Genomic DNA, 16,650 nt, shown 5'->3' with positions numbered 1-16,650 from the left:
CGCCCCTGCCAAGGGATCTGAAGGGATCCCCTGAGCTCCAGAATGAAGCTGTGGAGTGAGGCTGGAGCAGCCTTGGGTGGAGAGGGGCTGTGCCCAACCCCTGTGGATGAGCCTGCCAAGGAATCTGCCGAGGGATCTGCCAAGGACTCTGCCAGGGGATCTGCCAAGGACTGTGCCAAGGGATCTGCCGGGGGATCTGCCAAGGACTCTGCCAGGGGATCTGCCAAGGACTGTGCCAAGGGATCTGCCGGGGGATCTGCCAAGGACTCTGCCAGGGGATCTGCCAAGGACTGTGCCAAGGGATCTGCCAAGGGATCTGCCAAGGAATCTGAAGGAATCCTGTGAGCTCCAGAATGAAGCTGTGGAGTGGGGCTGGAGCAGCCTTGGGTGGAGAGGGGCTGTGTCCAACCCTGTGGATGAGCCTGCCAAGGGATCTGAAGGAATCTGCTGAGGGATCTGCCAAGGGATCTCAAGGGCTCTGCCAAGGAATCTGCCAAGGGATCTGCCAAGGAACCTTCCAAGGACTCTGCCAAGGACTCTGCCAGGGGATCTGCCAAGGAATCTGAAGGAATCTCCTGAGCTCCGGAATGAAGCTGTGGAGCAGCCTTGGCTGGAGAGGGCTGTGTCCCACCCCTGTGATGAGCTCTCCTGAGGATGAGCCTGGCTGGAAGCTGAGCTGCTGGGAATGCTCCCTGCCCGCCAGGACCCGAGGCAGCTCCCTGTGCTCCCATCTCAGGCTGGAGCAATCTGGGGCACGTTTCATGCTGCATTAAAAGTGAGGGCTGAGCTCCTGGCTCCTCAGCTGGCCTGCACGGGCTGCCCCAGCCCTCACCTCCCTTGCAGGACCTGTGGGTGGCATTCCAGGTGAAATATCTGCCAGGAGCAGCCAAGTGGGAGCAGATTGTATCTGCCCAGTGCCAGCTGCAGCGCCCTGGGCCAATATTTGCTCTGGGAGGTGTTTGGCCAAAGGCTCCCAGGGTGAACCCCTTGCATGTTTCCCATCCACAAACCAGGGAGGCCAGACTTGTTCTGCTCTTCCACACCCAGGGAATGGTGGGGTTGGTTTTTAACCATTGCCATGTCTGCTCGTGCCATCCTTTCCCAGTCTGGCTTCAGGAGAGGTGAGATCCCAGCTGGGGGAGCAGGGATGTATCCCAAGCCTTCTCCTGGCTGCTCAGGAAATCAAAAGGCAGAAAAATTGTCAGCACATCCTCCAAAAAGCCCCATAGCTGCTTCCTGGGGGAAGGGCAGCTGGAATCTGCAGCGCCAGCATTCCTCCAGCTGCCTTCCAGCTCCCTTAGGCCAAGCAATGTATGGATAAACCCTTCCTTCCTTCCTTCCATGGATCCTGGAGAGGCCAGTGCTTCCCAGAGGAAGGCAGGCACCCCTTCCCATCCTTCCCATCCTTCCCATCCTTCCCATCCTTCCCAGGCCCTCTGGGGGCAGCACTATGGGATGCACCATGGGATGCACTTTGGAATTTTGGCTCCCTGAGTGTGCTGAGGCTCCAGGTTACACAAGGAGCTAGTGACAGCTCCTCCAGGCTCGTGTCTGGGGGGTGTGTGTGGGTTTGTGTCCCTTCCTGAGGGCTTTGGGGGTGTGGGGATGGAGTCCCTCCCCCTCTCCTCCCACTGACGCCTCCCAGTTTAATTAGAGCCAGCAGGGAGAGAACCTCAATCTTATTATTCCCTCCCAGCAGGGCAGCAGCAGCCTTTCTTGGACGTCAAAGGGAGGATTAAATTAGTCTGGAAATGAGGGGGGTTTGCTTCCTTCACTTCTCTGGGCTCTCCAGAGGGTGTGGAGCCTCCGGAATCGCTGTGCTGATGGATTCTGCCAGCCTGGCACACGGGGCCCTCACAGCAGAGTCCTGGCAGGGGTTATTTACAGCTTCCCAGCCACAAATCCGGGGAGAAAAGTGGGGTTGGAAGTGCTTGGGATGGCTGCACCCTTCCCAGGTGTGTTAGGGACAGAGCAGGCCCCCGGGGCTGCGAGCTGGGTGGGAGGGATCCCGTTCTGGCTGTGGGATTCTTGGCAGGGCCAGGGGGTGGCAGCTGGGGCAGAGCTGTGCCCTGCTGAGCTTGTCCTGGCAGGCCTGGCACTGCTCCTGGGACCTTCTCCAGGCTCGAGAGAAGAGCGTGCCTGCCCAGCTCGGGGCTGGGGTGTGTGCTGGCATGGAGCAGGCGTCCAAGGAGAGCAGGAAATCACACTCGGATGGCTTCTGGGCAGCTGGGGGTGATGGGATCCCCTGGAGCTGCTTCTGAGGGCTGGCAGGGCATGGCACAGCAGGGTTTGGGGAGCATGGAGTGAGCAGGAAATAAGAGCAGGGAATGGGGAGCAGAGATTGCCCAGCCTGGTGCACTGGGCAGGGCAGTCTGTGCCTGTGTCCCTTATCAGAGGGTTAAAGTAGGAGAGTGAAATGCAGAGCTGGGTGAACCAAGAGACTTTTCCTTTTCCTTTTCCTTTTCCCTTTCCCCTTCCCTTCCCTTCCCTTCCCTTCCCTTCCCTTCCCTTCCCTTCTCATTTTTCCCTTCCCTGTGGCTGCTTTGGTGTCTCCAGGTGCTTCTGAACCTGGATAATTCCCTAAAGGGATCCCTCCCCCTTTTTCTCAGAAAACATCCAGCCCCATTTTGTATCCTCATGGGAGCAGGAGTGTTCCTGAGGAAGAAAGCCTCGATAAAAATCAAATATTTGATGTTGGAGTAAACAAACCCGATTGTTCCTTCAGATCTGGAGTTTTCAGCACAAACAGAGGAATCCTGGCAATGCCCCGGGGCAGGCGTGGAACCCTGGCAGCCTGTGCCAGGTTTCCCAGACCACTTTGGATGTCTGCATGGGGAATTTGCTGTTGTTTGGAGCAAAATAATCACGAATTGCTCCCCACAGCTCCCTGACAGGAGGGTGGAGCCAGGTGGGGGTCGGGCTCTGCTCCCAGGGAACAGCAGGACAAGAGGAAACGGCCTCAAGTTGCACCAGGGAAGGTTTAGATTGGAAATCAGGGAAAATTTGTTCATGGAAAGGGTGGCAAGGCATTGTCACAGCTGCCCAGAGCAGTGCTGAGTCCCCATCCCTGGAGGTGTCCAAAACTCACAGAGATGTGGCACAGGGGACATGGGTTAGAGGTGACCGTGGTCAGACTCCGTGGTCTTGGAGGTCTTTTCCAGCCTCAGCCATTCCATGGTTCCAGTTTTGGCCAATTCCCGTGTCCTGCATCCCCGGGCAGTTCAGGGGCTGGGAAGGGAACATTTTCCTGCCTGGGCTGCAGGGAAGGACATTCTGGGGGGGTTCCTGGGGGCACTGGTCACCCCTGGGCAGGGATCGCTGCGGGTCAGGGACTGGGCTGTTCTTGGACCGAGGAATCCCCTCAAGAAGCTGCTGAGCCTTCCCATAAAAATGAGCCCTGACTTCCCAGCTTGTCAAACATCTCTGACAAAGGATTGCAGCCCCTTGGCCCAGATGCTGAGCTGCTGCAGCAGTTGCAGAGTGGTGGCTGTGCTCTCCCCCTGCTCTCCCCAGGCTCTGCTGTGCTGCCTGCTGGGAGCTGAGTGTGTTCATTCCCTGTTTACTTGAATTTTGCTGTGTGTGAAACTCAGTCCTTGGCTCCAAATGGAGCTGAGAGACGTTTGTGCTGCTTGTTTTTTCCAGCAGGCGTTGGAGTTGGAGCCGTGGGCTGGGATTTAGGGAGCTGTGGAGCTCCTGGTGGGTGAGGAACGTCCTGACTGAGCCAAGCTTTGGGTGCTGGGGGATGTTTGGGGGTTTGCTGGGGTCTTTTTGAGGGGCTCTGGGCTGTTCTGCTGCCTCCTTTCTCTTGCAGGTGCTGTGTGGACCATCCCTGTTCCCATTCTGTCCCAGGGAATTCCTCCTTGGGGTGGGAAGGTTCAGTCAGAGCCTGATCCTCCTCCCTTGTCCTTTCTCCACAGCTGGTCAGCGAGAAGGTCGGAGGGGCCGAAGGGACCAAGTTAGATGATGACTTCAAGGAGATGGAAAAGGTGAGTGGGGAGCCAGAGGAATCCCCCAAATCACCCCGTGGCTCCTGTGGGATTGGCTGAATCCTTGAGTTGATCCTCGCTGGGCTCTTGTCTCTCCTGCAGAAAGTGGACGTGACCAGCAAGGCTGTCACAGAAGTACTGACCAGAACCATAGAGTACCTCCAGCCCAACCCAGGTGAGGGCCTGCCCCTCCCTGTCCCCTTCCCAGCTTTCCAGGCAGATCAGGGAGATCCCTTTTGCTCTGGATTTGGATCGGGGGAGATCTGGGTACCCCTCTTGCCCTGAATCCACGCTGCTGAGCAGGGACAGAACACATGCAGCTTTTGCCTCAGACTTAGAGAGGCCCTAAAGGGACCCGTTTTTCTCAGAATGTCCAGGAAAAGTGGTGGTTTTGGGCTGGGAAGGGGTGGCTGGCTCTGTCAGTCCTGCATCCTTCCAGCCAGCTGCTCCAGAGAGCACTCCAGGGACCCTGGGAGGGCTGGGGAAACTCCTTTGGCCTTCCCTGGCCAAGCAGTGGGGAGCTATTTTTGCTTTGTGCCTTGGCAAAGAACCTTTTCTTGTAGCAAGGGATATTCCTGGGGGATGGAGACAATGGGGCCTCTTGGCTGTGGGTGTAGCAGAGGGGGGAAAAAACCTGCTGAGGAATGCAGGGGTGGCAGGGGCTGAGGTGTTTGTGTGGCAGCTTCCAGAGCCAAGCTCACCATGCTCAACACGATGTCCAAGATCCGCGGGCAGGTGAAGAACCCCGGCTACCCCCAGTCTGAGGGGCTGCTGGGGGAGTGCATGATCCGCTATGGGAAGGAGCTGGGAGAGGATTCCAACTTTGGTGAGTGCCCCCTGGGCCTGGGGGGGGCAGCGGGGCAGGCTCCTGATTCGCTTCTGGGGTGGCACTCTGAATTCTGGAAGGGTTTGGGTGAACTGAACAATGTGTGGGGCTTAAAAGGGGTTCAGAAACTTCCAGAGTGAGCAGATTGCAAGGGAAAGAGAGGAAGTTTAGGTGGGATATTGGAAAAAATTCCTGCCTGTGAGGAGGGTGAGGCCCTGGCACAGGGTGCCCAGAGCAGCTGTGGCTATCCCTGGAGCAGCCTGGGGTAGTGGAAGGTGAAATTGGATGGGCTTTAAAGTCTTCCCATCCCAAACCACTCTGTTATTCTGTGATCCCAGGTATCCTGGATCTCAATCCACTTCCTTATTAAACACTGAGATAAATTTGCACATGAAATAAAAACCTCCCTCTAAACTGAGCAGCAAAGCAGGAATGGGATGGAGCAGGACTGGGAGTTTCACACAACTCTTAAGGATCCCTTCCAACCCAAACCTTGCTGGGATTCCATAGGGAGGCTGAAGCCAAGAAATCTTCTGGCTGTTCCTTGGAGCCACGTGTGACTGGCAGGGAGGAGGGGGTGAAGCCTTTTGGTGACATCAGTTTTAATCCCCTGCAGCCTCGGCCAGGCACGTGATGGCCCCCTGGCAGCACAGCTGGCTCTGCCAGGCCAGGGAGGAGCTGCCTTGCCTCAGGAAAATTAAAAACCTCTGGCTGCCTTTGGGACTGACAGAGGATTTTGGAGATCCTCCCTGGCCAGCTCAGAGCTCTGCATCAATCCTGGCTCACAAGGACTGAGGAGAGCAAGGGAAGGAAGCTTTGAGGAGAGCACACTGAGCTCTATTTCCTTAATGGTCTCCTTAAAGCAGCATTGAGGACTCCATCCCTCCCTTCCAGCTTTTTCAGAGTTATTACAATTGAAATAACACTTCTGGTCTATTGATTTTTCCAGCTGGACAGTGGAGAGATGTTTTCCCTTGACCCTCTCTCTCACTCATGTATTTTCCTGTGTTCACGCTCTGCTGAAATTGTTGTTTTGCCAAAGCTGCACAGGAATCATTTCATCTCTAAATGCTTCCTCTGCACTAAAAAGCCAGCACTGAATATGCTTTGCTGCAAGTCTGCCTGGCTTCAGAGTCAGAGTGGCCAGAGCCTTAGAAAAGGCTGGAACTGAGCAGGCTCCAGTGAGTGCCTTTGAGCTCTGGGGCTGTCCAAGGCCAGCTTGGAGCACCCTGGGACCAGATGGGCTTTAGGGTCCTTCCAACCCAAACCACTCCACGATTATGGGACACACAAGGGCTTCCAGCTGAGAAGGAAGGAGGAAGGGGTCTGAGGCAGATCTCTGGGGCTCAGGCTGTGTTTAATTGCTGTCCCTGTCCCTGCAGGGGACGCGCTCCTCGACGCCGGCGAATCCATGAAGCGCCTGGCGGAGGTGAAGGACTCGCTGGACATCGAGGTCAAACAAAACTTCATCGACCCCCTGCAGAACCTGTGTGACAAGGACCTGAAAGAGATCCAGGTAAACCCCCCTGTGGTTTGCTCTGCCCCTCGTCTCCCTGCTCTCTGGGCTCTTTGGCTGTTGGGGCACCGAGCTGCCTGCTCTGGAGTGCTGGGAGCCTGGGGCTGGCAGGAATTGCCTGCACTCTGTGTGTTTTCTCCCTCCAGACTCTCTGGTATTTCCTCCCTGCTCAGTGCTGCTCCCGAGCAGCCCAAAAGGCTGAGTGCAGCTTGGAATGGTTCTCCATTTGCCATGTTTGATGGAGGGTGCCATGGGAATACATCCCAACACCCCTTCTGGGCTTGCTGAATTGGGTTCTTAGTGCTGTGAGCTCCCAGATGGGATCAATTTGGGCTCCAGGCTCTGAGCAAGCTCCCCTCAGCATCCCGAGGAACCCTCTGGGGTCTCCCTGGGAGAACAGGGAGCTCAGCAGCTCCTGTGTGCTGCACACAGACAAGTGCAGGCCCTGTAACAGGATCCATCCCAGCCTCCAATTCCCCAGGCCAGTCTCCTGAGGGAGTTTTCACTGTCAGTGCTGTCCTGGGTGAAATAACCACCAAGTTCTGCCTCAGTGCCTGTCTGTACTCAGCTCCATGGGGCTACTTTAAACATCCCTGCCCTAAGACCAGGAGTGCAGTGGCCAGAACCCACATTCCTGCTGTCCAGAGATCCCTGCAGCTCCTGGGGAGCTGAAAGGAGCAGCACAGCTCTTCACCTTCCCAAAAAGCTCCTGTGGGGAGCACACCTGGGCTGCTCTGCAGCCTTTTCCTCAGAGGAAGGGGTCTGGACTCATTCCCCCATCACACCCCGGGGCCTCTCTCCCACCTGGAGCAAAGGTGGGAGCCACAGGAGATCAGGTTTCTGACACCAATAAACTCAGCCTGTAACTGGAGCTGCCCTCACAAGCCTCTGGCTTTTCCCTCTTCCCTGTCCTGTCCATCCTCCCCCAGCACCACCTGAAGAAGCTGGAGGGGAGGCGCCTGGACTTCGACTACAAGAAGAAGCGCCAGGGCAAGATCCCTGATGAGGAGCTGAGGCAGGCCATGGAGAAGTTTGAGGAGTCCAAGGAAGTGGCAGAGACCAGCATGCACAACCTCCTGGAGACAGATGTGAGTGTGGGAGAGCACAGCTGGGGTGGGATCTCCTGGGGGAGGCAGTGATTGCACACCAATTTCCACTCCTGAGTGGGAGAGCCCAGAGCTGATGTGATACACCTCTGCTCAGCCCCTGACCCAGCTCTTGCCTGGCACCAAACAGGCTCTTTTTGGGGTGCTGGCGGGATCATTTTGGGAGGTAACCCAGCTGGGAAGGGCTTGGGAAGGATTTCCCAGCTGGCAAACCCAGAGTGGCAGGAAATGGGCTCTGTCCTGGCAGTCTCAGCCAAATCCCAGAGCTCCTCCTGGGCTCCCCAGGGCAGAGCAGGGATGCCCAGCTGGGGGCAGGTGCTGATCCCATCCTGGTGTTGCCCAGATCGAGCAGGTGAGCCAGCTGTCAGCCCTGGTGGACGCCCAGCTGGATTACCACAGGCAGGCTGTGCAGATCCTGGACGAGCTGGCCGAGAAGCTCAAGCGCAGGTGAGTCCCCGTGGCTCCTCTGGGAACACCCGAGTCCCCCTTGGAGTCACAGAGTCCCACAAGGGATGGGCTTGGAAGGGACCTTGGGGCCCACAGAGCAGGGACACCTCCCACTGCCCCAGGCTGCTCTGAGCCCTGTCCAGCCTGGTCTTGAAAAAGCCAAATTCTTTGGCTGTTCGAGGTGGGATTTGAATTTAGTTGGGTGTCTGATCCAGCCCAAATCCTGGCTGAGGAAGGCTCGTGCCACCTCTCCTTCCTCAGCCTCCCCACTCTGGGGAGGATCTGGCAGTGCTGCCCTGCTGCTCTTCCCTCCTGGGGAAACTGCAGAGTGGATCCTGAACTGGGAGGAGCTGGGAGGGCCCTGCCAAGTCTGAGCTTTCAAACTACAGCACGAGTGTCCTCTGCTGGCCTGAATTCCTCAGCATTCCATAGCGAAACCTGGGATGTGGGGGCCCTTTCCAAAGGCAGATCCCAAACCCTGGGCAAATCCCACCCTCCAAAGGCTGCAGCACAGGGACTTGAGCAGATCCCTGTCTCCAAACCCTTTCCTGCCCTGTGCAGCCCCCCAGGAGGATAAACACCGTGCTGTTCCATTCCTCACTGCACTTGCCCACGTTTCCTTTCCCTGTCCCAGGATGAGGGAGGCCTCCTCACGCCCCAAGAGGGAATACAAACCCAAGCCCAGGGAGACGTACGACTTCAGGGAGCCTGACCAGTCCAACGGGGGCTTCTCCTGCAACCCCACCCCCAAAGTCTCAGGTAACGTTGTCCCAGGTGTTCACTGGTGCCTCTGGAGCAGCCTCCCAGGGAAGCAGGGCTGCTCTGCCTGCACAGGATGTTCCTGCTGGGCTGGATGCTCCTGCACGAGCCCGTGGCTCTGGAAAACATCAGGAATGCCTCCAGATCGGGCTCTTTTCTCCTGGGACCCAGGAGCCTTTGCTGTGTTGGCTTTGGGGATGTGCCAGAGGGGTCTCCAGCCTGGGCCTCTCGCTGTCAGTGCCAGACAGGAAAACTGAAGCCTCCCTCCCTCCCTCCCTTCCTCCCTTCCTTCCTCCCTCCCTCCTCATCTTCCATCCCGCTGCATCCCTCCCTCCCTCCCTGATCCTGGCGGGTTCCTAACAGCATGGGGGCCCTGCTGTTTCTCCTGAGAGATCCTCTGGGCCCTGCCTGTCCCTGCCTCCCGTTGGTTTAAGCATGTTTCTCTTTTGTTTGGAAGCAGCTTCCGCCTCTTTCCGGTCGGACAAGCCGTCCCGGGCCTCCGTCAGGAGTATCCGTGAGTTTCCTCCCTCTGCACTGCTCCCTGTGTGGCCTCTCCCCGTCCCTCCTGGCTGCTCCTCCCTGCTGCTCCTTGGAGCTGCTCATCCCTCCGTGCTGAGCCTCAGCTGAGCCCTGCATTAACCCAGCCACGCTCCAGTGGGAATTTGCAGCCCCAAAAGCGGGGCCTGGCTCACCCGGAGGAGCTGCAGCAGCTCCCAGCACCCAGGCATGTCCTGATCCCTGGGGATCAGTGCTTTCCCTGAGAACAACACACACCTCAAGGATTTCCCTGCTCTTCCAAGCACCCAGCCTGGATCTCTCCCACTCCTGCTCCCCCTGTCCCTGTGGAAGGCTGGAGGGAGGAGGCAGAGCCTCAGCTCGTGGAGTTGGTGGGCTGATGTGGGGTCTGTGGCTCCTCCTGCAGGACCTTGGGATCTCAGGGCTGGGCTGGGGCTTGGTTGGAGCTGTTGTGCTGGGAAGGAGCCTGGAGCAGGGCCGTGGTGGTGGGGCCAGCCTGGTGGTTTGGGGAGCTCTCTCCAACCCATCCATGTCTGGCTGCTGCTTGTGGTGATCTCTGAGTGCTCTTCCCATGCTGGGCCCTCCCTTGCTGTGGGTCCTGGAATCATGGAGTGGTTTGGGTTGGGAGGGACCTTCAAGACCATCTCGTTCCACCCCTGCCATGGGCAGGGACACCTTCCCCTGTCCCAGGCTGCCCCCAGCCCTGTGCAGCCTGGCCTTGGGACAGCCCCAGCACAGTGGGGAGGGCTGGGGGGTCCTGCAGGCCCTGGAGGTCTCTCTCAGCTCTGTCCCTTCCCACTGGGATTCTCCCAGCTCCAAAGCTGAGTCCCAAAATGTCAGCGCACAGAGTGAGCAGCAGGAAATCCCACAGAAAATCCCTTTGCAGCCAAAAGCTGATGCTTAAATCCTGGAGCTGTTTGGGGAGCAAGATTTTGGGCTTCTCCTGAGTTTTGAGGGGCTGCTCATGGACTTGAAGCCCCGTGGCCAGGGCAGGCAGCTGCTGTCCTGTCCCTCCTGTCACCCTCAGGTGTGGGGTCACCCCTCCAGAGTCCCCCTCCATGTCCAACCCCACCACTGAGCCCCAGGGCAGGTTCTGAGCTCTCTGAGGGATAACGTGCCTTGACTGCCATGCGTGTGCCTTGACTGCCATGCGTGTGCCTTGTCTGCCATGCGTGTGCCTTGTCTGCCATGCGTGTGCCTTGTCTGCCATGCGTGTGCCTTGCCTGCCATCCTGCTGGGGCTGGAGTGCAGGAGGTGCAGGCAGGAGCAGCACAGGGCTCTGGAGGTAGGACAGGGAATGGAGGAACTGTGCTGGGACAGGGATGGAGGAACAGCACGAGCAGAGAAGGGCCCGTGGAGCCAGCCCTGCCAGGGCAGGCGGGATGCAGAGCCCTGCCAGGAGTCCCAGGTGCCAGGGCAGGGCACCGTGGGCTCCTGCTGACGTGTCCCCACTGTCCCCACAGCCCCCCTGGACCAGCCCTGCTGCAAAGCCCTCTACGACTTCGAGCCCGAGAACGACGGCGAGCTGGGCTTCAAGGAGGGCGACATCATCACCCTGACGAACCAGATCGACGAGAACTGGTACGAGGGCATGATCCACGGCCAGTCCGGCTTCTTCCCGCTCAACTACGTGGAAGTGCTGGTGCCGCTACCTCAGTGAGCCCCGAGCGTCCCGAGCTCCATTCCAGCTCCAGCCCCGCCTCCCGCCCCGCCTCGGGGCCGGCGCTGCCAGGGAACAAACCAGAAGGGTCCCACGGCCCCTTCCCCCCGTGAAGTTGGTTATTTTCTTTTTTTTTTATTATTATTATTATTATTTTCTTTTTTTTTTTTGTCCTTCTGGTGCTTGAACTTCGGTACTTTGTGCGCCCCCAGCCCCAGCCGTGCTGCTGGCACTGCCCTGGCACTGCCCTGGCACTGCCCTGTCCCTGTCTCTCCCCACTTCCCATCTTTCCTTTGGGTCCAGCGCCCGGATGAGGCAGGTGAGAGACTGGGATGTGTCCTGGTCACACGGGTGGGCAGGTGGCACAGCCCAGGTGTGTCCTGAACACACAAATGGGGCAGGTGGCACAGCCCAGGTGTGTCCTGGGCACACGGGTGGCCCCAGGGCAGGGCAGCCCCACCCTCATGCCCCAGAAACGCTGCCCCTGATCGTGGAGGGATCCCAGAGGGATCAGGGGAGGGGAGCTGGGGCACAGCAACACTAAAACAGCCAGAGAACACTAAGGCAGCCCTGCAGGGCAGGTGCTGAGCCCTGCCTGGGGCTCGGGGCCATCCCTGGGGCTCAGAGCCATCCCTGGGGCTCAGAGCCATCCCTGCCCATCCTGAGGGACAGTCGGGGTATCCCCTGCCCCCCTGGCTCCCTCCCCACAGAGCTCAACCCCATCAGGGGGGCTGCTCCTTCTGCTCGTGGTTCTTTCCTGGACCTCAGGCTTTTCCTGCTCCAAACTCTGCCGTGTCTGTCACAGATGATCTGGAGGATCAACTGGAGGTGGGGGAGCTGGGCCACAGCCCGGGGTGTCCCTGTGCTGGGGCAGAGGTTCCTCTGCCTGTTCCCCCTTCCTGGGCATCCCTCCTGTGACTGGAGCTCACCTGGCCCTCACGTGCCTTCCCTGCACCCCACCCTGCCCCAGCAAGGCACCCCTCTGCCCCTGGGGTGCTGGGAAAAGGGATGGTTCATCTCAATGGCACTTCTGCCAGCCCTTCTCCCTCAGCTGAGCTTCTCCTGGCCAGAGGAGGGCACGGGGTTGGCACGGGGCTGCAGGGCAGTGCCTGCTGGGCTCCGTGGTTTCCCTTGCTGCAAAAGTGGGGCTGGGACGGGCCCCAGCCCTGCTGTGTGAGCCCCAGCTCTGCAGGGCTGGGGGATGAGTCCTGGGCTGTGCTCAGCACCCCTGTCCTGCTCTGTGAGCCCCAGCTCTGCAGGGCTGTGCCCAGCACCCCTGTCCTGCAGCTCTGCAGGGCTGTGCTCAGCACCCCCAGCCCTGCAGCACCCCCAGCCCTGCTCCTCCTGCTCCTGTCTCTGTAAGGATTTGGTCCGTGCATGTCCCCGTGTGTCTGACCCCGAGCAGTGACCCCGGCCCCGGGGGGGCACAGGGCAGCCCCCCCTGCTCCCAGCAGGGCAGGGAGCCCGTGGGACGGGAGTCCTGGGGGTCCTTCCCGCTGTCCCCTCCCTGCTGGGGACACTGGCTCCCGCTCAGGTGGATTGAAACGCGTTCTGTCAGCTGGGACACCTCGCTAGATCTCTTTTTTTGTTTGGTTTTGTTTTGTAATGGTTTCTCCTGGTTTTTAGGGGAAAAAAAATGATGACCCACAATTCTTGACTTGTATCTCTGAATGAAAGTATTAAATGTTTTCTTCTTTCTAACGGCTGCCTTGTGGAATCAGGGAATGGCTGGGACTGGATGGGACCTGGAAGGTCACGGGCAGGGACACCTCCCACTGTCCCAGGCTGCTCCCAGCCCTGTCCAGCCTGGCCCTGGGCACTGCCAGGGATCCAGGGACAGCCCCAGCTGCTCTGGGCACCCCAAGCCAGGGCTGCCCACCCTCCAGGCAGGAATTCCCTTGCACATCCCCTCAGTCTGGGCCATGGCAGGATGTCCCCAGCCAGCAGAGCCACCTCTCAGGAACTGCTCTTTAATCAAACTACCACTTCCACAAACCACTGACCCACGGATCCCCCCCGGCACGGCCGCCCCCGGGGCAGGGCGGGGCCGGGGGGTCGCGGGGAGCTCCGGGAGCTGCCCCGAGCCGGGGCCGGGAGAGCCCCGGGGCTGCGAGCCCCACCCGGGCTGCGGGAGGCGCCTGGTCCGAGTCGAGGGGCCCGGGGCCCTCACCCGCTGAGCCTGAGGAGGCTGAAGATCTGCTCCAGGACGTGGGTGAAGCTCTGGTCTTTGGGGGTGCGGGAGGCCAGGGAGCCCTGGGGGGGCGAACCCCACTTCGTTCCAGCACAGGGAATGGGAGCCCCCCCCCCCTCCCTTCCCAGCCCTTCCCACCTTCAGCTTGTCCAGGTAGGTCTGGTCCTGGCTCCACAGCTCCTGGAACTTCACCAGGTCGGGGGCTCCCTTATAGAACTCCACCAGCAGCGTCTGGGGGGGCACAGAGGGGCTGCAGGCCCTGGGGGTGCCCCAAAACCAGGCAGGGGGACCCCAACCCTCGGTGGCCCCGGGGGGCTGGAGAAGGGACTGCGACCATTCCTGGGGCTAAGGGCAGCATGGGGACAAGTGGTGGGGCACCAGCCTGCCCCCAAGGGGCTCGGGGGGTTTTGGGGACCCCCAGCCCCCTCTCACCATCTCCTGCACGACGTCGTTGGTGAGGAACCCGTCCTGGATGTAGGTGACCTCCACCTCCATGGGGATCCCGTAGTCGTTGGGCCGTTGCTGGGGAGGGGGGAACGGGGCAGGAGTCACTGCACAGCTCCGGGACCCAACACCACCCCGGGAGACCCCACCCCAAATTCTCTACCTCTGGCGGCGGCATCACCCAGAAGGGCGCGATTTTGGACTCCACGCCGGGGTTGCCGTGGTAGAAGGGCCCTGTGGGGACACAGGGGGCTGGCACAGGGGGGTGGCAGCAGCCCCGGCCCCCGGGGAGCCCCGGGCCGCGGGCACGTACCGCAGATGAGCCCCAGGCAGGGCTGGAAGCCGTTGCCGCTGCCCTGCAGCTTGAGCTGGTAATCCATCTGCGCGTCGATGTCGAGCAGGGACGGCAGCGCGGGCCCGAAGGGGTGGCTGTGGTACCACCCCACCAGCGACAGCCCCCGCAGGAACAGGCTCTGGCAGATCTGCGGGGGGCACAAACCGTGGCTCCAGAGCCCCCTGCCCGCCCCCCAGGCTGGACCAGCCCCTCACCTCCTCTTCCACAGCGCCCGCGGCTTCGGCGTCGCCCAGGCGGGTCCGGCACGGGAAGGCTCGAAGCACCGTCAGCACTGCGGGGACACAGGGCTGGGTGACAGCCCCGGGCCACGGCAGAGCCACCCCCACCCCCCCAAACCCCACCTACGCTGGGTGTTGGTGTCCCACCGCCCCCCCAGGTACCCCACCACTTCGCTCCGCGTCAGGTGGCTGTGGAAATCCTAAAGGAAAGGGTTAAAATCAACGGTTCAGCACTAAAACGGTGACACGAGGGACACCCCGCTGGCTGCGGGCGTCCCCAGTGCCATCAGCGATGTCCCAGCCTGGGCAGGGGACGCACCAGGAGCAGCAGGACGTTGCTGGAGATGGCCACGTTGAAGGGCTGGAATTTGTTGATGGCGGCAAAGGATGTCACCTCCACCAGGGTCTGCGGGTTCCTGGAAGAGCCACAGCCCCGCTGCCACCGCTGTCCCCGCTGTCCCCGCCCTGCTGCGCCCCGGGGTGCCGTGTCCCCTACCTGGCCGAGTCGCGGGTGCCCAGGGTGCAGTAGCGGACGGGCACGCGGGGTTTCACCTCCAGCCTTTTCCCGGCATCTGCCAAGGACAGGGTCCCGTCACCGCGGCCACTCCGCCCGGGACCCCCGGCACCCCCCGGCAGCTCACCCGTCCCCGCCGGCTCCGCCAGACCCTTGCCCTGCTGCTTCTTGCTCCTCTCCTCCGGCTTCTTGGGAGCTGCCGGCTCCGGCAGCGCCACCCGACCCTCCCTGGCCGCCTCCTCCTCCTCATCCTCGGGCAGCTCCTCCTCCTCGCCCTCGCTGGCCAAGCCCTGCGGGCAGACGGGGCTGGCACCCAGCTCGCCCCCCACGCTGGGGGTGCCAGGGGGAGGCGGCGGCGGTCGCACCTCCTCGGGGGGTGGCACGTTGGGCTGGTGCTTGCGCAGCCACGCGGCCTTGTACTGGTCCAGCTTCTGGCCCTTGTAGCGCACGGACGCCCAGCCGCAGCCCGACTTCTTGGCGGGGTTCACCAGGCGCTTGCAGTGCGTGGCCCAGGCGCTGGGCGAGTTGAACACCTGCCCCGTCTCCTGCCAGGTGATGGTCCCGTCCGAGCCCAGGTCCCCCACGAACTTCTTGCCCTGGGGACAATGGCGGGAGTCCCCTTGTCCCCATCACTTCTCCCTCAGCGCCGTCACTGTGCCACGTTCGCCATCAGTGTCCCTTGTCCTCATCCCACACCCCCTGTCCTCATCCTGTGTCCTGCTTCCTGTCCTTTTCCCTGTCCCATGTCTCCTGCCCCATGTCTGTTTCTTGTTCCCCTCCTCATCCTCAGTCCCTATTCCTGTTCCCTGTCCCTATAACTCTCCCTGTTCCCATCCCTTTTCCCAGTCCCCATTGCTCTCCCCTATCCCCATCCCTGTTCCCAGTCCCCTTCCCTCTCCCAGTCCCCTTCCCTGTCCCTTTCCCTCTCCCTGTCCCCACCCCTGTCCCCGTGTCCCCTTCCCTCTCCCCTGTCCCAATCCCTCTCCCCTCTCCCCATCCTTTTTCCCAGTCCCCATCCCTGTTCCCAGTTCCCCTTCCCTCTCCCTTGTCCCCATCCCCTCTCCCTGTCCCCACTCCTGTCCCCGTGTCCCCATCCCTCTCCCCTGTCCCTGTCCCCACCCTGTCCCCGTGTCCCCAGGCCCACCAGGTAGTAGATGGACAGGACGCCCCTGCCCGGCTCCAGGAGCCCGTCTCGGAGCAGGACCCTCAGGGTGATGCCCCTGCGGGTCAGCAGCGCCCCCCGGGCCGCCCCCGCCGCCTTCGCGCCGCCCCCGCCCTCCGGCTCGGCCTCGGCCTCGTCCAGCCCCGGCTCCAGCTCGTCCTCATCCTCCTCCAGACACTCGTCCCCGCCGGGGGAGGCGGCCGCCAGCGCTGCGGGGGGGACACGGTGTGACAGCACCCCCGGGTGTCCCCCCAGAGCACCCTCGGGTCCCCCCCTTGGTCTGTGCCTGCGGATGGGGACACGGGGACAGGGACTCACAGCGACGTGGGGACACAAGCACGGAGGGGACACGGGGACAGGAGGACTCGGGCATGGGAGGTGGGGACACGGGGGGGGGGCAATAAAGGACTGGGGACACGGGGACACGGCTGGTGGGCACAGGAACGGGCTGAGGGACGTGGGGAACCGGGCTGGGGAAGCCGAGCACACGGGGACGTGGCCGGGGACACGGGGCTGAGCAGAGCCCGGGGGTTGGCGGGGCAGGCCGGGGGTGACCCACGGCAGGTCCCCGGGGGCGGGGTGTCCCCGCCCCGCTCCTGCCCCGGGGCTGTCCCGGGATGTCCCGGGATGTCCACGCCGAGGTCCCGCGGGCGCGCGCTCGGGCAGGTGCACGCGCGTGCCCCGGCTGTCCGCGGGGGGGGGCGGGAAGCGAGTGACCGGTGCGCGTCCCCGGCCGGGGCGCGTGTCCGTGCGCGCGCGTCCGGTTCCCGGTGCGCGTCCGGTGCCGGGCGCCCGGCGTGCGCGTGCTCGGTACGTGCTCGGCGCCCGGTGCGTGCCCGGTGCCCGGTGCGTGTCCGATTCCCCGCTCCCAGTTCCCGGTTCCCGGTGCCGGTGCCCGGCGCGCCCCCGCCCCCCGGTACCTGCCATGCTCCGCTCCCGCCGCTCCCGCC

At 61.6% G+C, this 16,650-nt stretch overlaps 2 protein-coding genes across 6 annotated transcripts in view; one reads left to right on the top strand and one right to left on the bottom strand.

Moving 5' to 3' along the window:
• SH3GL1 (SH3 domain containing GRB2 like 1, endophilin A2) overlaps positions 1-12,517 on the top strand; it is a 24,545-nt gene extending 12,028 nt beyond the window's left edge. The window contains exons 2-10 of one of the 3 annotated variants that reach the window (XM_039734311.1): positions 3,918-3,986; positions 4,089-4,161; positions 4,669-4,812; positions 6,195-6,328; positions 7,258-7,416; positions 7,778-7,881; positions 8,516-8,640; positions 9,101-9,154; positions 10,620-12,517. In XM_039734311.1, the coding sequence (XP_039590245.1) occupies positions 3,918-3,986; positions 4,089-4,161; positions 4,669-4,812; positions 6,195-6,328; positions 7,258-7,416; positions 7,778-7,881; positions 8,516-8,640; positions 9,101-9,154; positions 10,620-10,816 (1,059 nt within the window). In that variant the 3' untranslated portion in view covers positions 10,817-12,517. Of the gene's footprint in view, positions 1-3,917; positions 3,987-4,088; positions 4,162-4,668; positions 4,813-6,194; positions 6,329-7,257; positions 7,417-7,777; positions 7,882-8,515; positions 8,641-9,097; positions 9,155-10,619 lie in introns of all 3 variants that reach the window. The other 2 variants (XM_039734303.1, XM_039734321.1) reach the window with 2 other exon arrangements.
• Positions 10,975-16,650, bottom strand: MPND (MPN domain containing). Of its 3 annotated transcripts, none has more exons than XM_039734103.1 (13): positions 16,621-16,650; positions 15,683-15,909; positions 14,904-15,134; positions 14,666-14,828; positions 14,521-14,596; positions 14,344-14,440; positions 14,152-14,224; positions 14,001-14,077; positions 13,765-13,933; positions 13,615-13,685; positions 13,440-13,529; positions 13,146-13,238; positions 10,975-13,069 (listed from the first exon to the last, which is right to left on the bottom strand). In XM_039734103.1, the coding sequence occupies exons 1-13, from the start codon at positions 16,625-16,627 to the stop codon at positions 12,983-12,985; spliced, it is 1,461 nt and encodes a 486-aa protein (XP_039590037.1). In that variant the 5' UTR covers positions 16,628-16,650; the 3' UTR covers positions 10,975-12,982. The 3 variants fall into 3 exon arrangements, with proteins under 3 accessions (XP_039590037.1, XP_039590048.1, XP_039590028.1); XM_039734114.1 differs by having other exon boundaries at positions 14,696-14,828; XM_039734094.1 differs by having other exon boundaries at positions 14,521-14,828.

Source organism: Passer montanus, unplaced genomic scaffold (assembly GCF_014805655.1).
Source record: "Passer montanus isolate IOZ18808 unplaced genomic scaffold, ASM1480565v1 scaffold112, whole genome shotgun sequence".
NCBI classification, from domain to species: Eukaryota; Metazoa; Chordata; class Aves; order Passeriformes; family Passeridae; genus Passer; species Passer montanus.
Note: the sequence above shows the minus strand (reverse complement) of the source record. Positions and strands in the feature narration are given on the sequence as shown.

What these genes read in the sequence shown, in the direction of transcription:
- MPND (XM_039734094.1), bottom strand. An exon ending in CGGGCGCTGTGGAAGAGGAG is followed by an intron (nt 13,934 to 14,000) that starts GTGAGGGGCTGG and finishes TGCCCCCCGCAG; the next exon opens with ATCTGCCAGAGCCTGTTCCT. An exon ending in GGGTGATGCCGCCGCCAGAG is followed by an intron (nt 13,530 to 13,614) that starts GTAGAGAATTTG and finishes CCCCCTCCCCAG; the next exon opens with CAACGGCCCAACGACTACGG.